The sequence below is a fragment of the Vombatus ursinus genome, unplaced genomic scaffold, assembly GCF_900497805.2.
Source record: "Vombatus ursinus unplaced genomic scaffold, bare-nosed wombat genome assembly UNPS02014870.1, whole genome shotgun sequence".
NCBI classification, from domain to species: domain Eukaryota; kingdom Metazoa; phylum Chordata; class Mammalia; order Diprotodontia; family Vombatidae; genus Vombatus; species Vombatus ursinus.
In genome coordinates this window covers 4,424,701-4,451,944 of record NW_020954648.1, presented here as the reverse complement: position 1 = coordinate 4,451,944, position 27,244 = coordinate 4,424,701, and the positions used below count along the sequence as shown (strand labels likewise).

The 27,244-nt window shown below is 41.5% G+C and overlaps 1 protein-coding gene across 1 annotated transcript; it reads left to right on the top strand.

Annotated features, from left to right (window-relative positions):
• Positions 1-2,540: 2,540 nt before the first annotated feature.
• Positions 2,541-25,933, top strand: AKR1B1 (aldo-keto reductase family 1 member B). Its single transcript, XM_027842367.1, has 10 exons — positions 2,541-2,685; positions 9,406-9,573; positions 11,100-11,216; positions 11,951-12,028; positions 14,406-14,528; positions 14,938-15,044; positions 16,079-16,160; positions 16,465-16,548; positions 22,579-22,661; positions 25,564-25,933. Exons 1-10 carry the CDS (start codon positions 2,620-2,622, stop codon positions 25,604-25,606), a joined length of 951 nt encoding a protein of 316 aa, XP_027698168.1. The 5' UTR covers positions 2,541-2,619; the 3' UTR covers positions 25,607-25,933.
• Positions 25,934-27,244: the final 1,311 nt, after the last annotated feature.

Here is a 27,244-nt window from a genome sequence, read left to right as displayed (position 1 = left end):
TTTCCCACATTCTTCTCCAACGTTTATCATTTTCCTGTTTTGTCACATTGGCCAGTCTGATAAGTGTGGTACCTTAGAGTTGTTTTGATTTGCATCTCTCTAACCAATAGTGATTTAAAGCATTTTTCATATGACTACAGATGACTTTAATTTCTTCATCTGAGAATTACAAAACACTTTTCACACAAATAAAGTCAGATCTAAATAATTGGAAGAACATCAGTTGCTCATGGGTAGGCCGAGCTGATATAATAAAAATGACAATTCTACTTAAGCTGATTTGCTTATTCCGTGCCATACCAATCAAACTACCAAAAAATTATTTTATAGAGTTAGAAAAAATAACACGATTCATTTGGAGTAACAAAAGGTCTAGAATATCAAGGGAACTAATGAAAAGAAATGCAGGGGAAGGTGGCCTAGCCATTCCAGATCTTAAACTGTACTGTAAAGCAGCAATCATCAAAACTATTTGGTACTGGCTAAGAAATAGAGTGGTGGATCAGCAGAATAGGTTAAGTATGCAAGACACAGTAGTCAATGACTATAGTAATCTATTATTCGAGAAACCCAAACACCCCAGCTTCTGGGATAAGAACCCACTCTTTGAAAAAAACTGCTGGGAAAACTGGAAAATAGTATAGCAGAAACTAGGCATAGACCAAAATTTCACACCATATACCAAAATAAAGTCAAAATGGGTTCATGATTTAGATATAAAAGGCTGATACTATAAACAAACTGGGAGAGCCAGGAATAGTTTACCTTTCAGATTTATGGAGAACAGTAGAATTCATGACCAAACAGGAGACAAAGAACATTATGAAATACAAAATGGATAATTTTGATTACATTAAATTGAAAAGTTTTTGCACAAACAAAGCCAATGCAACCAAGATTAGAAGGAAAGTAGAAAATTGGGAAAGAATTTTTACAACCAGTGTCTCTGATAAGGGCCTCATTTTTAAAATATACAGAGAATTAAGTCAAATTTATAAGAATACAAGTCATTTCCCAAGTGATAAATGGTCAAAGGATATGAACAGGGTTTTCTTGAAAGTTCACTTCTAATACTGACTTGTCTCGAGCTCCTAGGATAAGAATTTATCCTCCCTGTGTTAAACCTTCCCCATCCACCAATTAGGACTAATAATGTTTTCACTTATCTGCCTCCTGGGAACATGTTGGAAAACTCACATTATAATTTGGCTCACTGTGAAGTTGAGCAAGTCATTTCAGTTTTCTGGGGGCTCAGTTACTTCATTTGTAAAATTAAAGTACAAGATGGAATAGACCTACATTTTTGAAGGGCTCTTTTAACTGGAAATGAGAAAGGAAGGAAAGAGGGAGGAAAGGAAGGAAAAAGGGAAGGAAAGAAAGGAAAGAGGGAAAGAGGGAAGGAAGGAAAGAGGGAGAAAAAGAAAAAGGGAGGGAAGGAAGGAAAAAGGAGGGAGGGCAGGAAGGAATGAGGAAGGAGGGAGGCAGGAAAGGAAGGAAAGGGGGAGGGCGAAGGAAGGAAGGAAAGTTAAGAGAGAATAAGGAAAACGGAAAGAGGGAAGAAAAAGGGAAGGAAAGGAAGAAAGGGAGGAAAGGGGAGGGAGAAAGAGGAAGGGGAAAGAAGAAAGAGGAAAGGAAGGAAAGAGGAGGGATGGAAGGAATGAAAGGAAAAAAGGAAGAAGGGTAGGCATTTTTTTTTCCTGTTAGAGCTGAGGAAAAACTGGTATTTAATGCCTCAGAACAGTAAAGGTCCTTTCTTATTGGTTAGCTATATTACAATAGTTCCTGTGATAGAAATCTCCTTTTGTCGTGTTAAATGAGAGAATCCTATAATCTGAGCCGGAAGGTGTATCAGAGGCCATATATACTCAATCTGAGCTTAAACAGAAATATCTACAAAGTCCTTGGAAAATCATCAATCAGTACCTGTGTGCTGGCGCAAGGGCATACTCGTTAGCTGTGTGACTCTGGACAAGTCACAACTTCTGGGTATCAGTTTCCTAATCTGTAAAATGGAGATAATGCTTTCTGCCTAGCTAATGGGGCTAAGTAAGAACTAAATGATGAGGCAATATAAACTTTTAAAGCCTCATTTTGCAGATGAAGAACCTGAGGCCCAGGGACTTCTGCCCAAAGTTACACAGAGAGTGTGTAAGTGGTCCGAGTCAGGATCTGAACCCCGTTCCTCTAAGCTCGATGGCCACGGTAGCACGGTACCACACCGTCCCAGTGAAGTGATAAGAAGGCAGAGTCCAATTACAGTTTATCCCACTACAATTTAGCGCTCTCTACCAATTTTAAAATAAATACGTGCAGCTAAGGGAGGCCCCAGGGAGTGCACGAGTTACCTCCAGGAGAACCCGGGAGCCCAGAACCCAAAGCCAAGCCGGGAGGAAAGGCAGCAACAGCAACAGCCGCAGCTGCACGCTGATGAGTTCTCTGTCCCGACCAATAAGAAGCCGGCTCACCGCCTCCCTCCAGCAGCCAACCAATCGGCATCGACCCCCGCTCGCTCCGCTCATCCCATTTAAGTAGCGCCTGGGGGCTCACGGTCGCGGTGTCAGGTTGTGTGCCAGGCAGTGGGTTTGTTCTCGAGTCCGTGTTCTGCAGGGCCGGATCATCATGGCTACCTTCCTCGTGCTGAGGAACCATGCGAAGATGCCCATCGTAGGCCTGGGCACCTGGAAGGTAAATGCATGCTTACGCTGGCAGGACTTGCCTCTTCGGCCGACTTGGGGGCCGTGGGTGGGTCCGCAGCCGGCCGCGCTCGCCCCCGCGGCTCGGGCCCTGCGCTCCCGGGGGACACTCGGGGGATGGGGGTCACCTCGTCCTCTCCGGGAGGCCGACTACGTGCTTGTTTTCCCCGCGGGCGGAACTGGCTGCTACTGGGGTTTGCATTGGGCCTTTGTAAGTTTTGCATAATTGTTCCTGATTCTAGGAAAAACCCGGGAAGCCTGGATTGGGGGACCGAGGGGAAGGGAGAAAGGAATAAGCATTTGATTTATTAAACAACCCCCGTGTGCCAGGCACAGTGTTGCAAAATATCCCATTCGATCTTTCTAACAATGCTTAAGAGGTTGGTGCTGCTCTTAGCCCTATTGTATAGATGAGGAAACTTGAGGCAGGCTTGCAACAGCTGCAGATGTGTCCTCGGGTCTCTAGAACCAATAGCTAGGAAACGGCTTTGCCTTCTAGGACCCCCCCCCCAAAAAAAACCCCCACCTAGTCGAAAAAAGCGCGCTAGAGCTATTCTCTCCCTCACTGCGGCCCCTAAATACCGAACGAAATGTATTGATTTTGTTACTTTCCACCGGGCCATCCGCCCCCAGGTCTCTAGGACGCTGCCCCTTTTAAACTTCCCCAGCCCTTTGGGGGGAGCATGTTGAACTGCCACGAGTCACCCCTGCCCTTCCCGGGTTTGGGAGAGCCTTGGGCTGAGCTGTGGATCCACCTTTGACCAAAAGTCTGCCTTCTTCCCGGGGATTGCATTCTGGCCCAACCACCAGAAGAGGAGGGCTTCCTCCTGCCCCCCCAGTCCTGTTAGATTGCTAGCAAATCAGAGTCGAAGCTCTGGCCGCCTGCTGTCTCCCACCGAGTTCTGTCTTCAAAAGTTGCCTTGTTGGACTTGGCAGCTTTAATGTTGCCAAAAGGTGCAGTCTGCATATCCCCTAGGTGGTTTTTCTTTTTTATCATCCCTTCTTCTTTTTGGGGAGTAAATAGTATTTTATTTTTTCCAGTTACATGGAAAGATAGTTTTCAACTTTCATTTACATGTAAAGATAGTTTTCAGCATTCATTTTTATATGATTTTGAGTTCCAAATTTATCTCCCCGGGATGGGCAAGCAGTCTGATACAAGTTGTAAATATCTTTTATGCAGAAGCATAAAAAAATAGTTGTCTTCAACTAGGTAACTAGGTGTATTTTTGTGTGTGTGAGGAGGGGTATGAATAGCATTTATAAAGCAGTTTAAGGTTTGCAAAGTGCTGTGCAAGTAAATTCTCCCATTTCATCCTCACAGCAACACCGAGGTTTAATTATCAGATATACAGACCTGGTATTACAGATGAGGTAATAAGAGGTGAGATTTGAACTCGGATCTTCCTGACTCTGTCCAGTTCTTAACTCCACACTTTGTTATTAAGTGGTGGCTGACCATTCGTCACCCCATTCGGGATTTTCTTGGCAAAGTTAGATACTGGAATGGTTCGCCGATTCCTTCTCTAGCTCATTTTACTGATGAGGAAAGTGAGGCAAACAGGGGTGAAGTGACTCACCCAGGGTCGAACAGCTAGTAAAGTGTCCGAGGTCATATTTGAACTCAGGAACCTGAGTCTTCCCGCCCAGCACTCTATGCCCTGCGCCACCTAGTTGCCTCTGTTATTTGATTATTACTTAAAATTGCTTGTAGTTAGTATAGAACTTTTTTTCCTCTCCCTGGAAAACTTGTCAGCCAAGTTAATGAAAGGGCTGCTATATCTTTATGAAGTCGTTAAGGAGAAGAACCCTATTTTTATAAACCAGTAGCAGGGATTTGAAACATGATTATCAAGTAAACAAATCAGTTTGTAAGCAAGATTAAACCCTTTTAAACTTATTCTCAGAGTGCTAGATGTGATAGGTTACATTCCCTCATTAATGGTCCCTGTCCTTAAGGAACTTCTGGTCTCCTGGGTCGGATGCGGCAGGCAAGCAGATAAGGATATACACAATAACTTGAGGGGGGAGGGGAGAGAAAGTATTGACTAATTAGCGGCGGAATTAAGAAATGCCCCCTCTTAAAGGTGGCACTTTAGCTGGGCCTTGAACAAGGCCTCATATTATATGAGGTCCAGGAGGAAGTGCATTGAAGTCATCTGATAAGGATAGCCTTTTCTTTCTCATGGCCCTCTGGCCATTCCTGTCTGGTAGGAGCTGGAAGAGAAGTATGAAGTTTATTTCTGTATGCAGCTGTTGTATGCAGAATACTGCTAGTTGTGGGAGAGCTGAAGTTGGGTTATTGCATTAGGGGTATGGCTAGTAACTACTGGATAATTGATGGTAAGTGCATAAGACAGCTGTAAACAAAGTGTGTTACATAAGTTGGGGTTAGAGTGAGGTGTGAGAGGCCCAGAGGGCTGACCTCAGAGCTGGGAAAACCCAGGTTCAGATCCTCACCTTAGAGGCGTACTGGCTGTGGGTCCCTGGGCAAGGGGCCTCGATGTGCTGTGGGCAACTCTTCAAACTATGAATTGCAAAGGGGGTCATTAACCTGCCTTGATAGTGAATATTTCTTCATGAAGGACAATAAAATGACTGGTCCAGGTGCTATTCCTCTTAATTTGATGCATCATTGTATAGAACAGTCTGGTTCTGAGCCCCAGGCAGCCTTCCATAATGCCCTTGGCTCTCCCCTTGTCCTGTAATTATGTGCTGCTGGCTCACTGTTGATTTTTACCCATAAATGCTTCTAGTTAACATAGAGCTCTTCTCTAGCAGGGCTCATCTTTGGTCATTGTAACCTGAATTTTGTAACCAGCACTCTATGCTGGTCTGCTAGATTAATTGTGTTAGAATTGAATGCCCTTTGAGCTGTAAGAATTCTGGGAGGGTTATTTTATTTTATTTCATTTTATTTGTTTGCTGAACTGGGTTGATTAAAAACACCCAGACCTGAAGGTCACATATGGCCTTAGTATATACATAAACTGATTAAAATGTAAGCACATTTCTCAAATTCATTTCAGCCCTGCCCAGATTCTTGTCCTAGAGACTATTAAGTCCCCTGAGGGGATACTGTCAGAGCTGGGACACTGGTGATGGTAGTGGATGAGAATCTTACCTCTCACAGGCCCCTAGTGCTGTGCTTCTTCCTAGTCTGACCTCCTTAGGAAAAATTCAGCAATTTGGGGCAAAGAAACTTTTTGAAGTTTGATTTCTCTTTGATGAAGGTGGATAAGATAAAACCCTGCTGTCCTTGTGCAGTTAGCAGACCACTGTTGACTTAACTACCCTGCAGAGAAAGTGACCACTCAGAGGCAGAGGGGAGGGTAATGGAAAGAGAGTTGGAGGAGCAGCTAGGTGGCACAGTGGGTAGAGCACTGGCCCTGGAGTCAGGAGGACCTGAGTTCAAATCCAGCCTCAGACCAGACACTTGACATTTACTAGCTGTGTGACCCTGGGCAAGTCACTTAACCCTGTTTGCCTCAGTTTCCTCATTTGTAAAATGAGCTGGAGAAGGAAATGGCAAACCACTCCAGTATCTTTACCAAGAAAACCCCAAATTGGGGTTACAAAGAGTCAGACAGTACTGAATCTACTGAACCAACAACTTCTGCCTGTAGTCTCAGATCTCTAAACTCTGCACCCCCAGCTGCCTCCGTGGAGACTGACCCTTTACTGACCCATTTTCCTTCCCTGTCCTGCATATTTCTTGCTTTTACTGACGCTTCATCTTGATCATCTCTTGCTCAAGTTTTTTGGGTCCTTGACTATCCATACGATAACTGCAGTAAGTGCTTTCTAATGGTGACTGATTTCACTCTGGCATAGGCCTTGAAACTCATTTGAAAGGACGATACTTTTTTTTTCCCAGCCAAAGACAAGGTTTATTTTAGTAAACCATATTATTATCCACCATATTAGCCAGACTTTTAAGCAATCTGAGCACCTGTGAGCTATTGGCTAGATTGTAAGAATTTGAGCAGTAGCTAGATTTTAAGAATCTGAGCCAAGGACAATACTTTTACTTAACTTACTATAGGAGTAAAAAAAATATATATATATCCTTTTGTGTTTAAGACACTGTAGAAAACAGCCTTTTATCTTTCTGGATAAAGTGTTCAACGCTAAGTAGCCAGTGAATGGGAGTTAAAGTGTAAATTCTAATGTGTGCTGAGTTGTTTGTTTGCATAGCAAACCCTGTATGTGGCACTCCTCCCACACTGCCGCTCCCCTCGCCCCCCAATAAGCTAAAAGAAAACTCCCAGCTCTTTAGGCAGCCTGTTGAGTTATTTAATGATAACAGATGCTCTGATTGGATTTGAAAAATATTTATTACGCATCTGTAGGGAGTAGAACACTTTGCTAGGCACTGGGTTGGAGAGAAAGTTTATCAGATTCAAAAAGGACACAAAGCTAGGAAGTGTAATTTGGTTGGATGACAGGCTCCAAAAACGCTGGAATATTGGGCTAGATCTAAAAAGATGAAATTTAATTTATTTTAAACTTAAATACAAAAACATAAATACACCATAAGAGAAGAAAAAGAAGCATTATAAGCTTAAATATTAAAACTTAAATACAAAATAAGAAGAGGAAAAAAAGCATTGCCATGTGCACAGCAGAACATAAGAGAGGATTCAGCAATAAATTGCCATTGCAAGAAAGCCTATATAATACTGAGCATTGTGTTGAAAACTGCCCATCTTTTCTTTGCTTCCTTGTAAGTTTTCTTTTGTTTTCTGCTGTGCACTTTCTACTTTGTTCTTTTCTCCCTCTTCCCTCCCCAAGAAGGTACAATGAAGTGTGGGTATAAATATTTATATAGATATGTATATGCGTGTGTGTGTGTATACACATACATACCTATGTACACATACAAACATCCATATACACACACAAAAATATATGTATGCATAGACACATACATATGTATAGTTATATACATATACTTAGATATCTATAATCATACTCATATATAGACATATATGTTCATGTGTATCTGTGTAAGACTGTACTATACTTTTTTGTCCTCTGTCTCTCTGAGAGTAGATAACCTCTTCCTTCGTAAGTAAAAAGATGAAATTTAATAAGAAAGTTAAGTTTTAAACTTGGATCCCAAAAATCAACTTCACAAGCGTAAGAAAGTGAAAGAGAAATCAGACAAGCCATTCTTCTGAAAAAGGTCTGGGGATTTTAGTGGAGTACAAGTTCAGTATTGGTCACCTGTGTCATTAGCAGCCCAAGAGAGACATAGCATCCAGGACATATTGTCCAGGATTATTGGGGTGGTAGGACTGTTGTAGCTGGAAGCTGGAACGTTGGGTTTGATTTTGTGTGTTAAGTTTAAGAAAGACAGTGAAAAGCTGGAGTACATCAAAGTCAGAAGCCATATGAAGGTTAAAGGATCTGTTGATATTTTTACCCTCAAAAAGAGAAAATCTGAGGAAATGAAAGCTGTCTTCAAGCATTTGAAAGTTTCTCACGTGATTGGCCCTGGAATGCAAACCACTAGTGAGAGGATGTTACAGTGAGGGTAGACTTAACCTGATGGAATGAAAAATTTCCAGCTGATGATTGCTACTCGGCATTAGAATGGGCTGTCTACCCTTCCCTGTGGGGCTTCAATCAAAGGTGGGGTGACACCCAAGTCAGTAGAATGGTTTCCCATTTGGGTCAGGTTTGTTGGACTAAATGGCTTCTGAGATTCTCTGATAACGTAGACCTTATTCTCCCGACATTGAGGTGGTCATTTTCAAGAAGGGGACCACGGAAAGCTTACTGAAATTGCATTTGGGTTTTCAAGGGGAGGAATTTCATTAGTAGATTCTGTTACAGTCACAAAAGTTCCAGCAGTGGTACTTGGGTGGGTATGTGTCGCGTACTGTTCGCTCTAGCCACTGGTCTTGAAATAAAGTGATGGGCCACTGTCAATACGTTGAATTAAATCCCATAGATATTATGTGCCCAGCAAAGCGTAGTAGGAAAAGCATTGGATTTGGAGTTAGAGGACCTGGTTGTGAACCCCAGTTCTGCTGTGACTGTATGACTTCAGACAAGTTATTGAACTTTTAGTCCCCAGTTCCATACCTATATATCAAATCTTAGATAACCAAGAATGGATTGTGTGGCATAGGCAAAATTGACATTGGAGATCAGAGGATAGGAGCAATTAGAAAAGTGCTTATAGAAGAGGTGGAACTAGGATGTGCTTTTTAAGCTCATACAGTCATAGTTTTTGGTGGTGGTTTTTTTTTTTTTTTAATCTTTTATTTATTTTGGGGGGAGGGAGTCAGGATTAAGTCACTTGCCCAGGGTCACACAGCTAGTAAGTGTCTTGAGGCTGGATTTGAATTCATGTCCTCCTGACTCCAGGGCTGGTTCTCTATCCACTGCATCACCTAGCTATCCCTACAAGATTATAGTTTTAGAATTAGGGGTATCTGTTTACCACCTCTTCTCTTTTACAAATGAAGATCTTGAGGACTTCAGAAGGATTGAGTGACTTATCCAAGGCCATATTAGTAGTGACAGCCCAGCTTCTAACTTGGGGGATAGGCTGTTAAAATCTTTCCACGCCATCAAGTGACCTCCCAATGTTTCTGGCCCACTGTGAAGTTTTTCTTTGGATGTGATTTCCAGGATAGAAATAATTGTCATTCCTTAGGATAGGTTTTTAGTTCATATTTTAGATTACTTTCCCTTTCAGTCCCCTCCAGGCAAAGTGGCTGAGGCAGTGAAGACTGCAATTGATATTGGATACCGCCACATTGACTGTGCCCACGTCTACCAGAATGAGAATGAAGTGGGTGACGCCATCCAAGAAAAGATCAAGGGGAATGTTGTCAAACGGGACGACCTCTTCATTGTCAGCAAGGTATGTAGTGTGACTTCTGGCCAGCCTGAGGGAATTTGAATTCATGCCCTGTTCTGTTGAATTTTTTTACTCCAATTAAATCAAAATTCTTAGCTTGATAGTAGCATTTTAGACAGTAGTTAGTGGGAGGACCTATCCAGTGTGTAATCATGGGTAGTGGGCAAGGTACTGTGCTGGGTGCTGGAGATACAGAGACCTAGATGGAAGGGGACGTGTTTTTTCCATCAGAAAAGGACTGTTTTGCTTGGGAATGGAGAGTTGAGAGGGGTGTGTGTGTGTGTTTGTCTGTGTAAAATAATGAGCCTTGGAGAAAGCTAGAAATGATAAGAAGTAGAGATGAAGATGGAATAAGTACATTCTAGACCTACAGGTGACAGCCTGTGCTAAAGAATGACTTGTACCAGCTCATGTGGAGGCATTCAGGGAGGACTAGCTCCTCTAGTGTGAGGGTTTGCAGAGCCCTTTTCAGGGCTGCTCACCCACGTTCAGTGTCTGCCTGGTACTCAACTCTCACCTTTGGCCCCAAGAAGCTTTACCATGTATAGTAGCCACACCCTGGCAAAATTGTCTCGGCAGACAGGCTAAACCAGGTTGAGGGTAACTGATAGGCCTCCAACCCATTGGTGAGTTGGGGGTTGTCTCCCCCAAGCATATGAAGATATTTTGGCAGAATGGGCAAACGAGAACAGTTTATTTCAACAGTCATGAAGATTGCTGAAGCAGGTGCTGTGGAGTGCTTAGACCAAGTCTGCACAACATACGGCCTGCAGGCCTGTTTTACATAATGGACATTTTTCGAGGGCCACCAAAATCCTTTGGCAGGCAGCTTTGGGCTTTGGGCTATAATGGGCCCGAGGGAGGTATGTTGCGTAGGCCTGTTTACATCTTCTATGTTTTTCATGGGCCGTAAGAGGCGCGTGCAATGTTGCGCAGGCCTGGCTTAGACCTTGAAAGATGCCAAGGTCAACCACTGTATCTTGAGTCATTGCCCGTCATCTTGACTCTTGCCACTGGTCTTTGATGACTGTAGAAGAGATAGTGAGGCTGATGACTTTGTGCAGCTCTGCCTCACTTAATCCAATTCACAAGCAGTCAGGACATCACCCCATGATGTCAATGGTCCTCTTCAAGGATGGACAAGAAGCTCATTTAAGGTATCAGATCTATAGTCTCCAAAATAAATTCAGTGATAGATGTCAGAGGAGGGAGTCCATTTTAGATTATTTAAGAGTTCAACAGTTTCTTTGTCTCGGGACAAGAAAGACCCTTCCTTCAGTAAGTAATTAACCAGTAATGGTTAATTTTTTAGTAGCACTATCACTCTGCCTCCTCCCCTCTTCTTCACCTTTACCCAAGCTCTCTCCTGGTCTTGGAATGTCCCTTCCTCCCATCTGTTTGAACTCTCCTGTCCTTTAAAGTCTAACTCAAACCCTGCCTCTTCCCTGAAGCCTTGTCTTGTCCATCTCACGAGAACATACTTGTCAGCAATGACAGCGTTGGGTGCCTTATTGTTTTCTCCTTTGTAGCTTTGGTGCACATACCACGAGAAAAAGTTGGTTAAGTCAGCCTGCCAAAAAACTCTGAAAGACTTGAAGCTGGATTACTTGGATCTCTACCTTGTTCATTGGCCTACAGGATTTAAGGTACAGCTATCCTCTCCAGCCCCCATTTCTAGAGCTGATTGAAATGTACAGTGCAATTTCCAAAGGGGAATAAAGTGAGACTTTCATGAGAATCAGGTTGTAGGGCAAATTGTTTTTAATCTTCGTTTCAAATATTTATTTATTTTTAATTTTCAGCATTCACTTTTATAAGATGTTGAATTTTAAATTTTCTCCTTGGGTGGTGGTCACAGACAAGTCACCAAATCTTAAAACCCCAAATTCTTCTAGCTCTAAATGAAGATTAAATATGATTGTACATGTATAGCCTATATCAGATTGCACGCTGTCTTGGGAAGGGAGAGGGGAAGGAGGGAGAGAATTTAAAAATTTTATAAAATTTAAAATTTAAAGATTATTATTATTTTTTTATTTTTATTTATTTATTTTTTTAGGCAGTTGGGGTTAAGTGACTTGCCCAGGGTCACACAGCTAGTAAGTGTCAAGTGTGTTTGGTCTGAGGCCGGATTTGAATTCAGGTACTCCTGACTTCAGGGCCGGTGCTTTATCCACTGTGCCACGTAGCCGCCCCTTTAAATTTTTTTTAATTTTTGGCATTCACTTTTATAAGATGTCTTAAAAAAGGAGATGTTTTCTCTATGTTCCTTTCAGAAAAAGGAAAGCCTTCTAAGGAAAAAAGTGTATGAATTTTCATTTATGTCATTGTGTCTTGTCTATGAATTTCAATTTATGTTGCTGTGTCTTGTCTGTGACAGGCTGGGAATGATTTTTTCCCATTGGATGACAAGGGCAATGTGATTCCCAGTAACACAAGCTTTTTGGATACATGGACGGTAAGACAATCACTGTCTTAGTTGAACTCTTCGGGGTGTGACTAGGGAATCATTTGAGGTCTTTACTAGAGTCCTATTGTCTCATTGAATCTTTCAGCCATGTGATTGTGCTTCTGTAGGAACTCCTGCTCGATTTTTTTGGTTAGTTTCCTATTTTCTTAGCAGAATCTGGCTTGGCTTTTATTCATTCATTCAACAACTATTAAGCCCCCAAATGTAGAGCATTGTGCTAAGTGACAGGAGAAATACATCTTTTAGATGACATGGTCTGTGTCTACACGTAGCTTCAAATCTTACAGGGGAGATAAGACAAAACACAGATAAACTGTAGTATTCAACATTGTCTAAAACGTGACTTCAAAAGTCAGAAATAAAAGTTTGAGGTCCAAAGGAGAACATTCTTGTCAGATGGACAGACGAGGCTTCAAGGGGGAGGTAGCATTTGAGTTGGACTTTAAAGGACAGGAGAGTTCAAATAGATGGAAAGAAGGGACAGTCTAAGACTAGGAAACAGCTTGGGTGAAGAAAAGGTGAGGAAGGAGAATGGTAGAACTACTGAAGAATTTTGAACAGAAAAGCAGCATGGTCAGAAGAATGGTTAAGTATGATTCTGGCCAGTGGAACAGGTCGTAGTACCTCTTCTAATACATACATACTATACTAATAGGCAGTAGAAAATATATGTGGATTATGAAGGGGAAATAGATAGACCCTTGGCAACAAATTGGATGTAGGGAGATGAGAGAGAGTGAGGGTCAAGGATGACATGTAGATTGCAAGCCTGGGTGCTTGAAAAGATGGTGGTAACCTCAATAGTAATAGGGAAGTTAGGAGGGTTTAGGGGAATAGATAATAATGAATTCAGTTTGGGGCATATTGAGTTTAAGATATCTACAGGAAATCTAGTTCTAGATGTTCACTGGATAGTTGCAGATGCAATTCTGGAGGTCGGCAAAGAAGTTAGGACTGGACTGGGTGCCAAAGATATTGCAGAGAAACAATTGATAAGACTTGGTCCCTGTGATGAACTCTTCCCTCTCCCTCAATTAAATCCAAAATATCAAACATGGGCAACTGGGGAAATGGTGATATTGGGAAGGAAGAATGGGACTAGGAGGAAAGATCACAAGTTCAATTTTTGGTATTTTGAATTTGACGTACTCGTGGGCAGATCAGTTATTGTGTAGTCGGTGATTGACGGTAGAATCTTAGGATGAGAGCCAGAGGGGCTTTTAGAGTACATCAAGTAGACTAACACTCTCATTTTGCCCATTATCATCATCATCGTACCTAGTGTTTATATAGTATATAGATTTATATCCCATTTGCTCCTCAGAACAGCCTGGGAGTAGGTGCTGTTTTATTATCCTCAACTTACAGATGAGGAAACTGAGGCAGTCAGTTTAAATCACCCAGTCAAGAAGTGTCAGGCCAGATTTGACCTAGTCTTTCCGACTCCCAAGTCCAGCCCCTTTCTCAGAAGGGAATTTAGAGATTAGAGATACAGATTTGGAAGTCATTTGCTTAGGAATGGTCACAAAACACTTGAGGATGAGTGGGATTGCAAAGAGGAATAGTAGATGGCTAAAGAGAGACTCTTGGGCAGCACCAGCATTGACTTTAGGAAGATGATAAGTTGTCAGTAAAGGAGATTGGGAAAAACAATCAATGAGGTAGAAGGAAAACCAGTTAATACTGGGTGTCTAAGGCCATGGGAGGAAGGAGCATCCAGTGAAAACATAAGCAAGCAAGAGAGGTCAAGAAGGAAGACTAAAAATTGCTTTTATTTTATTTTATTTTTTTACATTTTTTTTTAAATTTTTAAAAAATTTTTTATTTATTTTTAAGATTTTTTTTAATTGCTTTTAACATTGATGTTAACGTTGATTTTAACAATTAGATGGTTGTTAGGGAACTTCAAGAGAGTAATGTCAGTAGAGCAGGAGGGAGGGAGGGAAACCAGATTAACAGAAGCTGAGGAGAAAGTAAAGGTATCAGTTATACACAACTTTAATAAATTATGACATAGCCTGAAGACAGAAGGGAAGACTTTTTAGGGTTGGGTAGACATGAGGCTTCCTCATGGGAAATTAGGAATGAATAGAGGAGGCAAGAGGGAATTGAGATCTATTCACTAACCCATTCTTCCTGGAAGCTATTCCCCACACCTTCTCCTCTCTTATCCAGTCTCCTACTGCATCCCCTCCCCAAGCCTCAGCCAAAGACCTTGCGTCATACTTCACTGAAAAAAAACCAAAACAGTCCATTTGCTAAGTGCCCCTCTTCCTGTCTTATTCAGATGTCTTTCCCTACTTTCTCCTCCTTCACTGGGCTCTCAAGAAGTATTTTAGTCATTCACAGACCCTCCTATTTTCAGGCCATGGAAGAGTTGGTGGATGCAGGCCTGGTGAAAGCCATTGGAATCTCCAACTTCAACCATGACCAGATTGAGAGCGTCTTGTCCATGCCGGGGCTGAAGTACAAGCCGGCAGTTAACCAGGTAAACTCTAAAGAGAAGATGTTGCTCTTGACCTGTATTTTTGGACCATATGACCCTCATAATTTGTAGACATTTAACAGCCAGGAAATAGGTTTCATGGTATTTTGTTTTAGGACTTCACCGCTGGTAAGAGAAGGGATCTGGGAGATTCGTGTTGTCAGAAAAAGGACCAAATCTATTTTGGCAAACCTTGGAAAATTAGAGAATCTTAAAAGATTCTTTTGACCCTATGACAATGATATCTGGGCTGTGGTTCCTTCCAGAGAGAATTCTCCCTAGAAGAGCTTTAATAAACTCAAGCCAAATCATCAGTAGGGAGAGAAATACTTAGGATCAGTGGTTGAGGGTGAGATCAGGGTGTGTCCTGGGGTAAGTCATTCACTTGTTACAACACTTTGTTGATTTACAGATCGAGTGCCATCCATATCTCACCCAGGAGAAATTGATTGAATATTGCCAGTCCAAGGGCATTGTAGTGACAGCCTACAGTCCCCTTGGTTCTCCAGATCGGCCATGGTAAGGAATCTAAGGAGCGGTAATTTCCTGTCTTCTCACAAGGGATAGAAGCAAAGAGAGGAAATGTTAATTCTAAGGGAAATGCTTCTGGTGGCTGCACAGCAAACCCATCCAGTTGGAGCCCTTTGTTGGTTTTTTTGAGGGGTGGAAGGGCAGGTTCAGGATTTAACCATTGATTATCTCATAGAATAGCAGTGTTTCCCGGGCAATTCTCATAGACTATAAGTCTTAGATAAGTTTTGCTAGTCTCTTAGACTTTTCCACATGGGGAGTTCTTTACACCAATGAAATAACAGTTCTTAAACCCCACCCCTGGGGGAAAAAAAAGGGAAAAAACTGAAAAGGACCTCCTAGAGGAGGCCAGTTTTACAGATTAGGAATTTGAGGCCCATAGGAGTTATAATTAACTTGATGAAGGTCACACAGGTAGGTAGCAGACCTAGGATTTTAATATGGGCCTTCCGCCTCCCATACCAGCATTCTTTCCTTCCTATTGTACCACTTCCAGCAAGATTTCTTGTTCTTCTAGGAAAGGCTCAGTGGCCCGATAGGCGTTTGTTTTGTTTGTTTGGTTTTTTTTGTTTTGTTTTTTTTTGCTTTTTGGTGAGGCGATCAGGGTTAAGTGACTTGCCCAGGGTCACACGGCTAGTAAGTGTTAAGTGTCTGAGGCTGGATTTGAACTCGGGTCTTCCTGGCTCCAAGGCCAGAGCTCTATTCACTGTGCCACCTAGCTGCCCCCCAATAGGTGTTTGTACAAAAGTCTAAGGCTTCAAATCGCATCTTAACTCACTGAGTATACCTTGGGGAGCTTGGAGGAGGAGGGGGTGGGGAATCCTTTTCTTTCCCTGGCACCAAATGGAGCAAATAATATTCACTTGGCTTATATAGGTTCTGAAAGGAATCATTAGAGTTATCACTTTGATTTAAAATGAAAGTGACATGAAATTTAAAAGTAAAAAAAAATTAAAAGGTAAAATTTTAAATGAATTAAAATAAGAGTTCTTATTCATATTTAACATCGTCTTAATTCCTAGGGCCAAGCCAGAGGACCCTTCTCTCTTGAATGACCCCAGGATCCAGGCCATTGCGGCAAAGCACCAGAAAACCACAGCACAGGTACTGGGGTGGGGTTGCTGCCGCTTACAGCCTTCATGCTTCTGTTCTTGGTGTCATTTTTGCTAACACTAGGTGAAAGTTCTGCTTGAGTTTTCCTTTCTACTCTTCTCCCACCCTCCTTACCACCTTTCCCCCAAATACTGCAATTTTAAGAAGCTCAGTTCTATTCTATATTTCTCAATGTAAGTGGCAGAAGAGAATGCTTTTATTCCATGGAATGATTTGTCTTAAGGAGGCCTGACTCCTCAAGTTCCTGGTGGTCCCAGATAGACCAGGGAAGAATGGAGTCTCTTTCTTTCTGCAGGTTCTGATCAGGTTCCATATCCAGAGAAAAGTGGTTGTGATCCCCAAGTCGATTACCCCATCACGGATTGCCGAGAACTTTCAGGTAGGATACTCACACCACAGGCCTTGTGTTTCCTTTGTTTGTCCTTTGAACAGAGATTTTTAACTATTTTTGTATCACGGACTCCCTTGGCAGCCTGGTGAAGCCATGGACCCTTCTCAGAATAATGAATGTTTTGGGGGCAGCTAGGTGGCGCAGTGGACAGAGCTCTGGCCTTGGAGTCAGGAGGACCTGAGTTCAAATCCAGCCTCAGACACTTAATACTTAATAGCTGTGTGACCCTGGGCAAATCACTTAACCCTGATCGCCTCACCAAAAAAAGCAAAACAAAAAAAGAATAATGAATGTTTTTAAGTACTTAAAATAGTTGGATTACAAAGGATTGTGATTATCCTGTAATTAAAATATAGTTTCAATTATACTGAAATATACTTATCAAAATATTATTCAAATTACATTAAAATGGCTGGGTTGTTTCAGTCATGTCCTACTCTTTTATGACCGCATTTGAGTTTTCTTGGCAGAGATACTGGGGTAGTTTGCCATTTCCTTCTCCAGCTCATTTTACAGATGAGGAACTGAGGTGAACAGGGTTAAGTGACAAGCCTGGGGTCACATAGCTAATAAGTGTTCAGCTGGGTTTTGAACTTGGGAAGATGAGTCTTCCTGACCTCAAGCATAGGTCTGCTGTGCCACCTAGCTGCCCCTATGTATAAAAATACGCTTAGCTGAAAGAAAAGAAAAGTTTGCAGACTCTGGGTTGAGAATCTCTGATCTAGACTGTGGTCATTGGTGCTTCCACAATAAATACCCAAGTAAGTAGCTTAGACAAGTGAACCTAAGAGGAGCACACTGAAGAGCTGAGGTGACCCCCATTTGAGGTTTCAGTGGCTCACTGGTAGACTGATGGGGAGCTTTATTAGATCACTGTCTCTGTCATCCTCCATTTTTCCCTCCCTGTTGGCTCCTTTCTCTCTGTCTGCAAACATGCCTAGGTCTTCCTCATTCTAAAAATTTCTTGACACTGCAGTGCCCTCAAGCTTCCATCCTATCTCTCCCTTCACCACCAATCAACTTTCTCCCCTGCCCCTGTTTACAGCCAAATAATATCTAAAAATAATAGTGGCTTCCACTTCTTCACCTGTTCACTTGGGCCTTCTGAAATCTGTCCCTGTCACCTGAATGATACTCACTACATTTCTTGGCTTCATTTTGTTACTTTTTAATGCAGTCTTTTAGAAAAAAATGGGTAGCTTTTTTTTTAATGACCTCATTTCCAAATACATCCTTCTCTCCTACTCAAAGAACTATCCTTTATAACAGAATAAAAAAGAAAGGAGGAGGTTAGGAAGCAATTCAGCAAAAATAATCAACGTATCAATTGAGCATGATGACAAATGCTGTGTTCTGTGTCCCTCGTGCATTTTCTGTGAAAGGTCTGGGGCAGGGAGTAGGGTCAGGGCATTCATTACCAATCAGGAAAGGCTTCGTAGAGGAGGTGGCATTTCAGCCACCTCCACGCATTCAGCAAGAATGCGTAGGCAAAGAGTGGGAAGGGAGAGCATTCCAAGCATATTGAATGGAATGAGCCAAGTCAGAGGTGGGAGGGCACATTGACTACTCAGGGGACAGAGAAATCCAGTTTGTCTGGAGGTGTAGGGTGCATGGTGGGGATAATATGAGGAAATAATAACTCCATTTTAGACGGCACTAGACAGTGAAGAAAGTACTTTGTTCACCACTATGAGGTAACTGAATGGAAAATACTAGTCATTCTGGCAATTCAGAGTTATCCAGGGAAACCTCTCATGTTTGCATATGCCTTTCACCATTGGGAGCCTTGGAAGGTGACACGTCTCAGTCACTAGAAGTCTTCAGGCAGACAGTTAGATTGTCGCTGGTCAGCAGCGTCTCTATCAGGTATGAATACTTGGAAGGCTTCCAACTTTGTTGGTTTGGGTTTTCCCTTCGCTGATAGAGAGTGCAACCTCTATGGTTTGTGTAATGGTGTTTGGAAGGTGCTGTGGTTTGAGCCTCTCTGAGCTCTTGGTTAGACTAGTTTTCCTGTGGCAGCCTGTAAGGACCCATACTCATCAAACTCCGTAAACATATGAGGTCCTGTCTTGACACAAAGCTAATTTTTGTAAAAGGGCAAGGCTAACGCAGAGTTTGGTTTTCCGTCATAACACAGTATCTTAGGGTCTAGATGTCTCATGCAGTTGTCTGGTTTTTTTTTCTTTCTTTTTTTTTTTTCAGGCAGTTGGGGTTAAGTGACTTGCCCAGGGTCACACAACTAGTAAGTGTCAAGTGTTTGGTCTGAGGCTGGATTTGAACTCAGGTCCTCCTGACTTCAGGGCTGGTGCTTTATCCACTGCACCACCTAGCTGCCCCCAGTTGTCTGGTTTCTGAAAACATCTCCCTCCCCTTGGGCTGTCTGGAGTGGGCCTAAAAGGAGCATCTCTGAAGGCAGGGCTTCTCACAGGGCTCCACTTGCGACCCCTTCAGTGCTTCTAAAATTGGGTCACAACTCCATAAGGGATTAAAGACTAGAATATTTTCTTCTCTGGTTCAGGTTACTTGTAGAGAGGTTCTTAGTTGTTTCAGCTAAAATCTTTTGCAAAACAGATCTCAATATAATTTAGTACAGCCACTTAAATTTTGCTTTTCCAATAACTAGTTCATGTGGTGAAAACCAGCTCAAACCTTATGGTTCTAATTTTTTTTAACAGCAGAGCTATAAGAAAAACATCCAATTAGGAGCCCATAGTTCATTTAAAACTTGAGAGAATTTAAGTCTTCAGTACCCCTTGCTGTTTCCATCTTTCCCTAAACTCTGTATACAGGGGTGGGGAACCTGCTTTGTTCTGTAAAAGTTTGAATTCAGTCAAAGGGCAGCTCTTGAGGACCTGGAGGACACACGTGGCCTCGGGGCTGCAGGTTCCCCACCCCCAAAGATAGTGCCTACAACCTGCTGAAGGAAGATTCTTATCTGTGAGGATCTGACTTGTAAAATGATCCCTTCTGGTTAAAGATTTGTTATTTACCTGAGTAGACACATAAGCTGAGGTTAAGAATGCTTTTTTAAATTGGCGCTGATTCTATTATCGTTGAACTTTTTAAAACTGATATTCATTTATTTTATTCTTTATTGCAAATTTTAGTCTCTTAAAGGGAAAAACTTCAATGTTACTACTTATAGTAACTGCCCTGTGATGTCAGTTAGCAAATTGTTATGTTGATATAATTAAGAAATTCAAAAGACAACTGAGAAATAAAAAACTAAACATTTTAAAGTACCACAGAAGGCAGAGCTCCAAAAACCTTATTTAAACTAAGCATTAAAACAAACAGAAAATGCCTGGTTTGAGCAGAGGGTAAACAATACAATTTATATTGTATATAAAGTCCTGAACCCAGTTTTTAGAACTTATTATTAGAACATGCTCAAAACCTGTATATCCCATTAGAATCATTTACATTTGACATTATGTAATTGTCTAATCCTGTTGCTTTCTCAGAATTTTCCACTTCATTTAATTCCCTTCCTTTCCCCCATTCCCCACTTTAGGAGGAGGTACTTTTAGAATCAAATTCTAAACAACAACAGATAGGTATGCACTCATTCTAAGTAGATTCTTAAATTGGATTTGCTTAAAAGATGCTTATGTGACTCCAAATGTAACATACAACAAAAGACTTGGGATGGGATATGTAAATGTACTAAGCACTTAATCTCACATTATATCCAGACAACATTGTCTATCTCAAATGAGCTGTCTACTTGTAAATTGTCTGCACTTCAGGACACACTCTACAGTAGGTATAAATCTCAAGTTAAATAATAAACTTAAGTAAAATTGGATTTCCCTTTGAGTAAGTCTGTAACTTACTCTCCTCTAAAATAACTTGATTGCACTGAAATTCTTTTCCTTAAAACAAAAGATGTCTCTGATTTTTAACCTGATTAATTGACAGATTTGTATCTTTGTCCTACAAACGTGTTTGTCTTACTATTCCCATGCCGTTCTGAGATATATCAAGGACCTTATCTTATAAATGAATACATAATTATTAGAAAGGGTATGACGAGGTCAAGAATTAATTTACTACAAATTCAGGTGGAAAACAGTAATATCTTATATACTTGCTTCTCATAGCAGTACAGGAGTGCTAATGAACTGCAACAGCAAAATTACATTTTTTAAAAACTCATAGCTTTACCTGCCCTGATTGGGGAGATTTGCTATGAAAAGAAGACACAAAAACATGGTTGTCAAAACTGAATCCCCAGGCCTAAGACCAAGGGCACAGAATGACTCTGCACATGTATAATAGGCTGGCAGGGGCCTCAAGGCCACATGTGGCCTTCTAGGTCCTTGGGTGCAGCCTTTTAACCAAGTCCAAGTTTTCCAAAAAACCCTTGGACTCAGTTTTTTTAATCCCCTTAATAAAAATCTTTTATTAAGGGGATTTGTTCCCTGAAGCTTGGATTCAGTCAAAGGGCCGCACTTGAGGACCTAGAGGGCCACATGTGACCTCAAGACCTGAAGCACCCTTAGTTGTGTTTGATTTTGGGTAAGAGTTGTATTTACTATTTGAAACAGTCGGCCATTCAGCATAGCTCTGCTGATTCACAGAGCATCATACCCAGGCATGTACTGACAAAGTCTTCTTCCTTTTCTCTCACTAGAGATTTATGAGGGTGAAGTCCGTGCTGGCTGGTTGTACTGTTTTAAAACTCCATCCTTCTGGGCTTTCCACTGGAACACATATATAAAAGACAGAAGCACACACAAACACAGGGCTGACAACAAGTGGGTTTCTGTTCTTATTAGACTTCTCCAGAGATCGCACTATAGACATACAGAGAGACACAGACATGGAACTTCTTTTAAAAAAAAATTTAGACTATATTTTCATTGCCCCCTTTTTTGCACAGCTGGGAAGACAAGCTTCCCTACTGTCTAGTGGGCAACATCCCTCTCAATGCAAGATCGAAGGAATTCTTCAAGGTTTAAATACCCTTCTAGCTTCCCCAGAGGAAATGAGTCCTCTAAGGTTTAAGAACATTTTCCTGGTAAAAACAAACAAACAAACAAAAAACACCAACAGGCCTCCTCAGAGAAAGTAAGTTTCCTAAGGTTTTGAAGACTTCCCCCAAAAGAGCATCAATCCCTCAAATTCACCCTCTTGAATAAGGAAAAATTTCTTCAGGAATTAAGTCCCCTTTGGAAACTGAGAGCCCAATTTGAGAAAAGGAATTTTTCAAGATTTTAAATTTCTTAGGAGGGTTGCCCCTAAGGAACTTATAAAAAGGCTTTCTATTGTCAGTTATTTCCAGATTAGCATACTGAACACAAAACAGCACCCCAAGACAGACACAGACAGAATTGTAACTTTTCTTATGTTTTAGCTTTCTTCCCCTGTGTGAGGCAGCCTTCTTTAAGGTACCAGACTATCTACAAATAAATAATAAAAGCAGTGAATTTTCCATAGAACATTTGAAACTCCTATGTCATTTTTCTCCAACTGTCATTTAGAGTGGCTGACTTCTTAAGGAAGAGACTATTTCCGTGGTACCCAGATCTTCTTGTATAAATTTACTCTTTAGCAGCAGTGATCTTTTCCCACCATGTTCAACTTTGAAAACTCTTGTCCCTGGAAGGCATTATGAAGTCTCACTGTGGATCCATTCCAGAGCCGCTTGTAGGGTATTTAAATATCCCTTCTGGTAAATAATACCGCTTCGTACCTGGAATATGTTTCCTCTTTACCTCCATCTCTCAGAATGCCTAGTTTCCTTCAAAATTAGGCTCAAGTACCACCTTACATATTTTTCCCCAGCTTCCATACATAGCCTTGTATTTTAAAAATTTTTGTTATTTTATTTTTATATTATTTCTCCAGTAGAACATAAACTCCTCAAGGGCAGGCATTATTTCATCTTTTTGTCTTTGAATCCTCAGTGCCTTGCAAAGTACCTGGCCTGTGGTAGGCTAGATATTATTGTTTGATTCCAGGTAACATTTTGTGTCAAGGACTCACTGGAAACACTCTCTCTTTCTTTTTCAGGTGTTTGATTTCCACTTGTCTGACGAGGAGATGTCAACTATACTCAGCTTCAACCAAGACTTTAGAGTCTGTGCCCTGGCCAAGTAGGTTTCTCCTGAATGTAGTCTTCCTGTCTCGGCATCCATGGAACAAAAGAGCGTGTACCCCTGGAGGGCCATGATCTCAAAGCTATAGCCCAGGGAAGGTCTGAAATGAGCTCCAAGGTTCTACAAGACACAGACATTCTAAGGAAAGGGCCTGGCTTGTAGCCTCCTATGAACTCCCCCCCCATTTAGTAACAGTCTGTGCTAAGAAATAGAATTGCTTCAGGCCATGGTCAAAGCTACCTTTCAAACTGCTTGGACTAGAAGTAACACGGGAAATCTTATGAAGGCCAAATACTGAATTCATCTCTTACCAGCGACCCTTCTGTGGGAAGAAATGGGGCATGTTTTATGTTAGATGATGTTAATGATATTAAGAGAAATTAATGATATTAGGTACCCTCTAGGAGTATCCCCTGTATCTGCCCCACAAAGCCATCAAGTCCAGTTCCATCATTTTATAGTTGAGGAAACTAGAGGCCTAATGGGCTAAGTGACTTCCCCAAGGTCAGACAGGTAGTAAACATCAGAGGTGGGATTTGAACTCTTTGCTCTTTCTACTGAACTTTGCTGTCTCCTGTTAAATGTCCCATTGCAATCTAATTTCAGAACCTTGTGGGAGATAAGAAACATTTTGATCCTCGGTGGTTCTTCAGTATCTCCTTTTGAGGAAAAGCTAATGGCTCAGTAGTTAGTCTGGAGTCGCAAAGACCTGGGTTCGGTTTGTCCTCAGATACTGCTTGTGTGCCCCTAGACCAGTCATTTCACCTCTGTTTGCCTTGCTTTCTTCAACTGTAAAAATAGGGATAATAATAGCACCTACCTTGTAGGGTTATTGTGAAGATTTAAATGAAATAATATTTGTAAGAAGAACTTAATATAATAGCCTGGTACATATCCCTTTTAAGTTCTGAGTTTTTTTTTTAAACCAACTCTACTACCTCTACCTTAAATGGAGATATTCCCCAGAGTTTAGTCCTTAGTTTTGGCCTTTTGATCTCTATTCTCTTTCCCTTAAATATATCGCTTGGTCCCACGGCTTTAACGACCCTCCTTTTCTACAGCTGATGCTCCTCTGAGTCTCTGATTTAAGCTTCTTCCAAGACTTGGAAAGGAATCATCTTGTCTAAAATGGAACTCTTCCTCTTCCCTGATTTGCCTTTTTCTTGGCTGTCACTAGACAGCCAGACCTAAAACCTTGGGGTGGTCTTTGACTCTCGTATATGTATGTGTGTGTATATGTATATACTTATATGTATGTGTGTGTATAAAAGTACAAGAGTCAAAGATAGATGTGTGTGCATGTGTGTATGAACATACAGACACATATGTATCATATTACATATAATTTATTAATATGTACACATATTTTGTGTATAGAAGTATACGCTATATAGATACATGTGTATTCATATGTGTATGTGTGTGTTTATGTATACCTATACGTGCGTGTGTGCATGCACACATATGTATATGAAACTAGGCACATGTCCTGAGAGTTCTTGCTTCGAAAATATCTCTTCTCATTCCTCTGCCACCTAAGGGTTTAGTTCCTTTATCCTTTCATACCTAGACTACTTCAGTAACCTCCTAACTCGGGTATTCTTAACTGGGGTCCATGAACTTTTTTCTCCCCAAATATTTTAATAACTGTACTTCCATGTAATTGGTTTTGTAATTCTACATATTTCATTTTATGCATTTAAAAAAATTATTCTGAAAGGGGGTGCATGGCACAAAAAACGTTAGGAATCCTTGTAAGTAAGTAGCCTCCATGCTCCCAGCTTCCCTCCATTTCTTCACCCTCCCTTCTCCACCTCCACCCAGGGTACCTTGTAGATCCAGGTAGTACAGAAGATTTTTTGAATAGAGAAAATAATCTGATCAGTCATTGAGTAAGAATTTTTTAAGCATCTCCTGTGTGCCAGACACTCTGATATTAAGCCCTGGTAATGCAATGTTTTTTTAGCAAGGCTCAAGTTTTCTTTTCCCACCTTCTTTTTTCCACTTTTTTTGGGGGGGGGTAGTTCTCCCTACCATGGAATTTTTGCTGCTGCCTAAATAAATCTCTCACTGCCCCCCTCCTCCCCTACAACACATCTTGGGCTTTCCCAGCATCCCCCTGTGACTTCTTGAATGATTCATATTTAAATAGCACTTTATATCTTCATGCCTTGTAATAAGAGCTCCCATTTATGTAGCATGTGAAGCTCTTCAAAATGCTTTCTTTGCAGCAGCCTTGAGAGAGAACTAGTATAAAGCACCCTTATCCACATTTTACAGATAAAGAAACTAGTTAAGTGATTTCCCCTCTTCCTCCCCACCACCCCTACCCCTGCCAAGATCCTACAGGCCGCAGAGTGAAGATGGGAACCCAGGTAGCCTGAATCTAAATCCAGTGTCTCTTTCCATTGATACTACCCAATTCCTGGGACTCCTTCCAGGCCTGGCTCAAACCTTGTGTTTACAGATCTGCCCCATCCTTCCTGAAGTGATCTGAGCCTTCTCTGAACTGCTAGCGCGTGTGTCTGTGTTGTTGTTTATTTGCCGGTATGTTGTGGCACTGCTGGTGCTTGTTTTAATCTCCCCCAGATGACCAGAAGCTCTCTGAGGATAGGGCCTTGCATCCTGTTCTATTTAGTCATCCTTACAGGGCTCAGTACAGCCGTGGCGCATCTAGTAGGTCCTCAGTAACTGTTGACTGATTTGGCAGAGTATATTATGAAGCTGAACTGCTGCCTCCAGGAGACCTTTCTAACTCATGCCCTGGACCATCTTTTCAGGACATAATTATATTTTTGTCTATTATAATGTTAAAAAAAAGTATCCGTTCCGCCATCTTTCTGTTTTCACTATGGTCAGTGTCCCTATGATGAAAGCACATTTGTCTCTTCCCTTGTAGTGCTGCTTCTCACAAAGACTACCCCTTCCATGCTCCGTTTTGAAGTTCTGACTAGCTGCTGCCCAGTGTCTGGACTGTTGTCTCCTGATGCTTCCAGCTGCCCTGCCTCATCTTGACAAGAGTAGTTCTTCTGCATTGTATCAGTCGACCCTGACCTCTGCTCCCAAGAGCTGGGTCAACCATCAAGTATCGCCACCGCCCTCCAGCCCAGTGAGGAGTACGGAATGACTACTCCCTCCCCAGATGGGCCCTGCAAACAAGAATTATTCCGCCAGCAAATGGCTTTCTTTCTTTTAGTAACAAGTGGATTTCATCTGTCTGAAGTTATAAACCCTAACTTCTTGCTTTAAATTAAAAAAAAAATCTTTCACGTTGTGTATTTAGTGCAGTTGTTTCTAAAGTGAGCTGCCTAGACTTCTGTAGCCCTGAGCCCCTATCCCGCTGGAACACATATAGGAAACAAATGTTTACAGAGTAACACACCAACTAAAATATAAAATACAAATATAATAACAAATTAAAATATAAAAACCATCCTCACTCCATTAGGACCACATGTTGCCTCATGGCCACAGATTCCCCACCCCTGGTCCAGAAGAAGCGTGGGTCTTGGGCACAAGAGGGAGGTGTGGAATTTGGTTGCCATAGTCCCCTCCCATGCAAGGTCACCCACATTCCCCTTCCAGATCTGAACCAATCTGGATGTTTATCTTAGCTGCTTTTATGCTCTGAAGCCTTTTATTTTTTGAGTAGTCTTTCTAGCATATATGGGTCTGCACAGATCCATTTACACTTTTATGCCTGGCTTTCCCGTGTGAGTGATAACATGCACCCTCAAATTTTCTTTGAGATAGCACCCAAATAGTCACAGCTGAAAGACGGTGAAAGGGTGGCAGAGCAGTATGCTGGGATTTGGGTGACTGGTGCCATTAATTAGCTGTGTGACTAATATACTCTCTGGGTCTCACTTTGCTCATTTGTAAAATTAGGGGTTAGACTAGGTCTCTAAGGGTTCCCTCCTACTTTAAGAATCTGTAAATTCCATCCAATGTTTCTACCTTGTGAAAGTGTGGGGCTGGCTAATCAGTGAAATGAGGGAATAGCTGAGTTTTCTCACTAAGCCAGGCCGATCTCCCCACACACCTGCCCAAAAGTTGTCTGTCATTCTTCCTGAAATGTACTGCTAGTAGGTGGGGGACAGAAAGTGTACCAAGGTACTAAGAGGATAGGGGAAATATAAGGAATGCAGATGAGGTTGGCAACTCCCTGAGATCATTTGAGGGGGGCCCATGGTATCTGAAAAAAAAGCAACAACGGACAAAAATATCTAACTGTAGGTGAAATGTACGTGTACTGTTAAGTCATTGTCAGTCATTGACATTAATTTGAATTAATTTATCAGTCTCCTTCCTAGTTATTTGGCAAGTTAATAAGATCATGTATTAAAAGGAACCATGGAGTTCATTTAGTCCTGGAATTCTAAAATTAATTTTTGACAACTGTTTCAGTATAATTGGTTTCCTATCATTTCATAGGATTTAAAACATTTTTCTGAGATGATGTCTATAGATTTCACCAAACTGCCCAAGATCCATGACACAATCTAGAGCTCCTCATTTTACATGTAATTACAAACCATGATGGAAAACCAAGGACTAGAGAGGTCAAGTGACTTGTCCAA

Bases quoted from the DNA above. Each gene is read 5' to 3' on its own strand.
- AKR1B1 (XM_027842367.1), top strand. From the start codon at position 2,620: ATGGCTACCTTCCTCGTGCTGAGGAACCATGCGAAGATGCCCATCGTA. The intron at 2,686-9,405 runs GTAAATGCATGC...TTTCCCTTTCAG, and splicing joins TAGGCCTGGGCACCTGGAAG to TCCCCTCCAGGCAAAGTGGC. The intron at 22,662-25,563 runs GTAGGTTTCTCC...CTTCCCTTGTAG, and splicing joins AGAGTCTGTGCCCTGGCCAA to TGCTGCTTCTCACAAAGACT.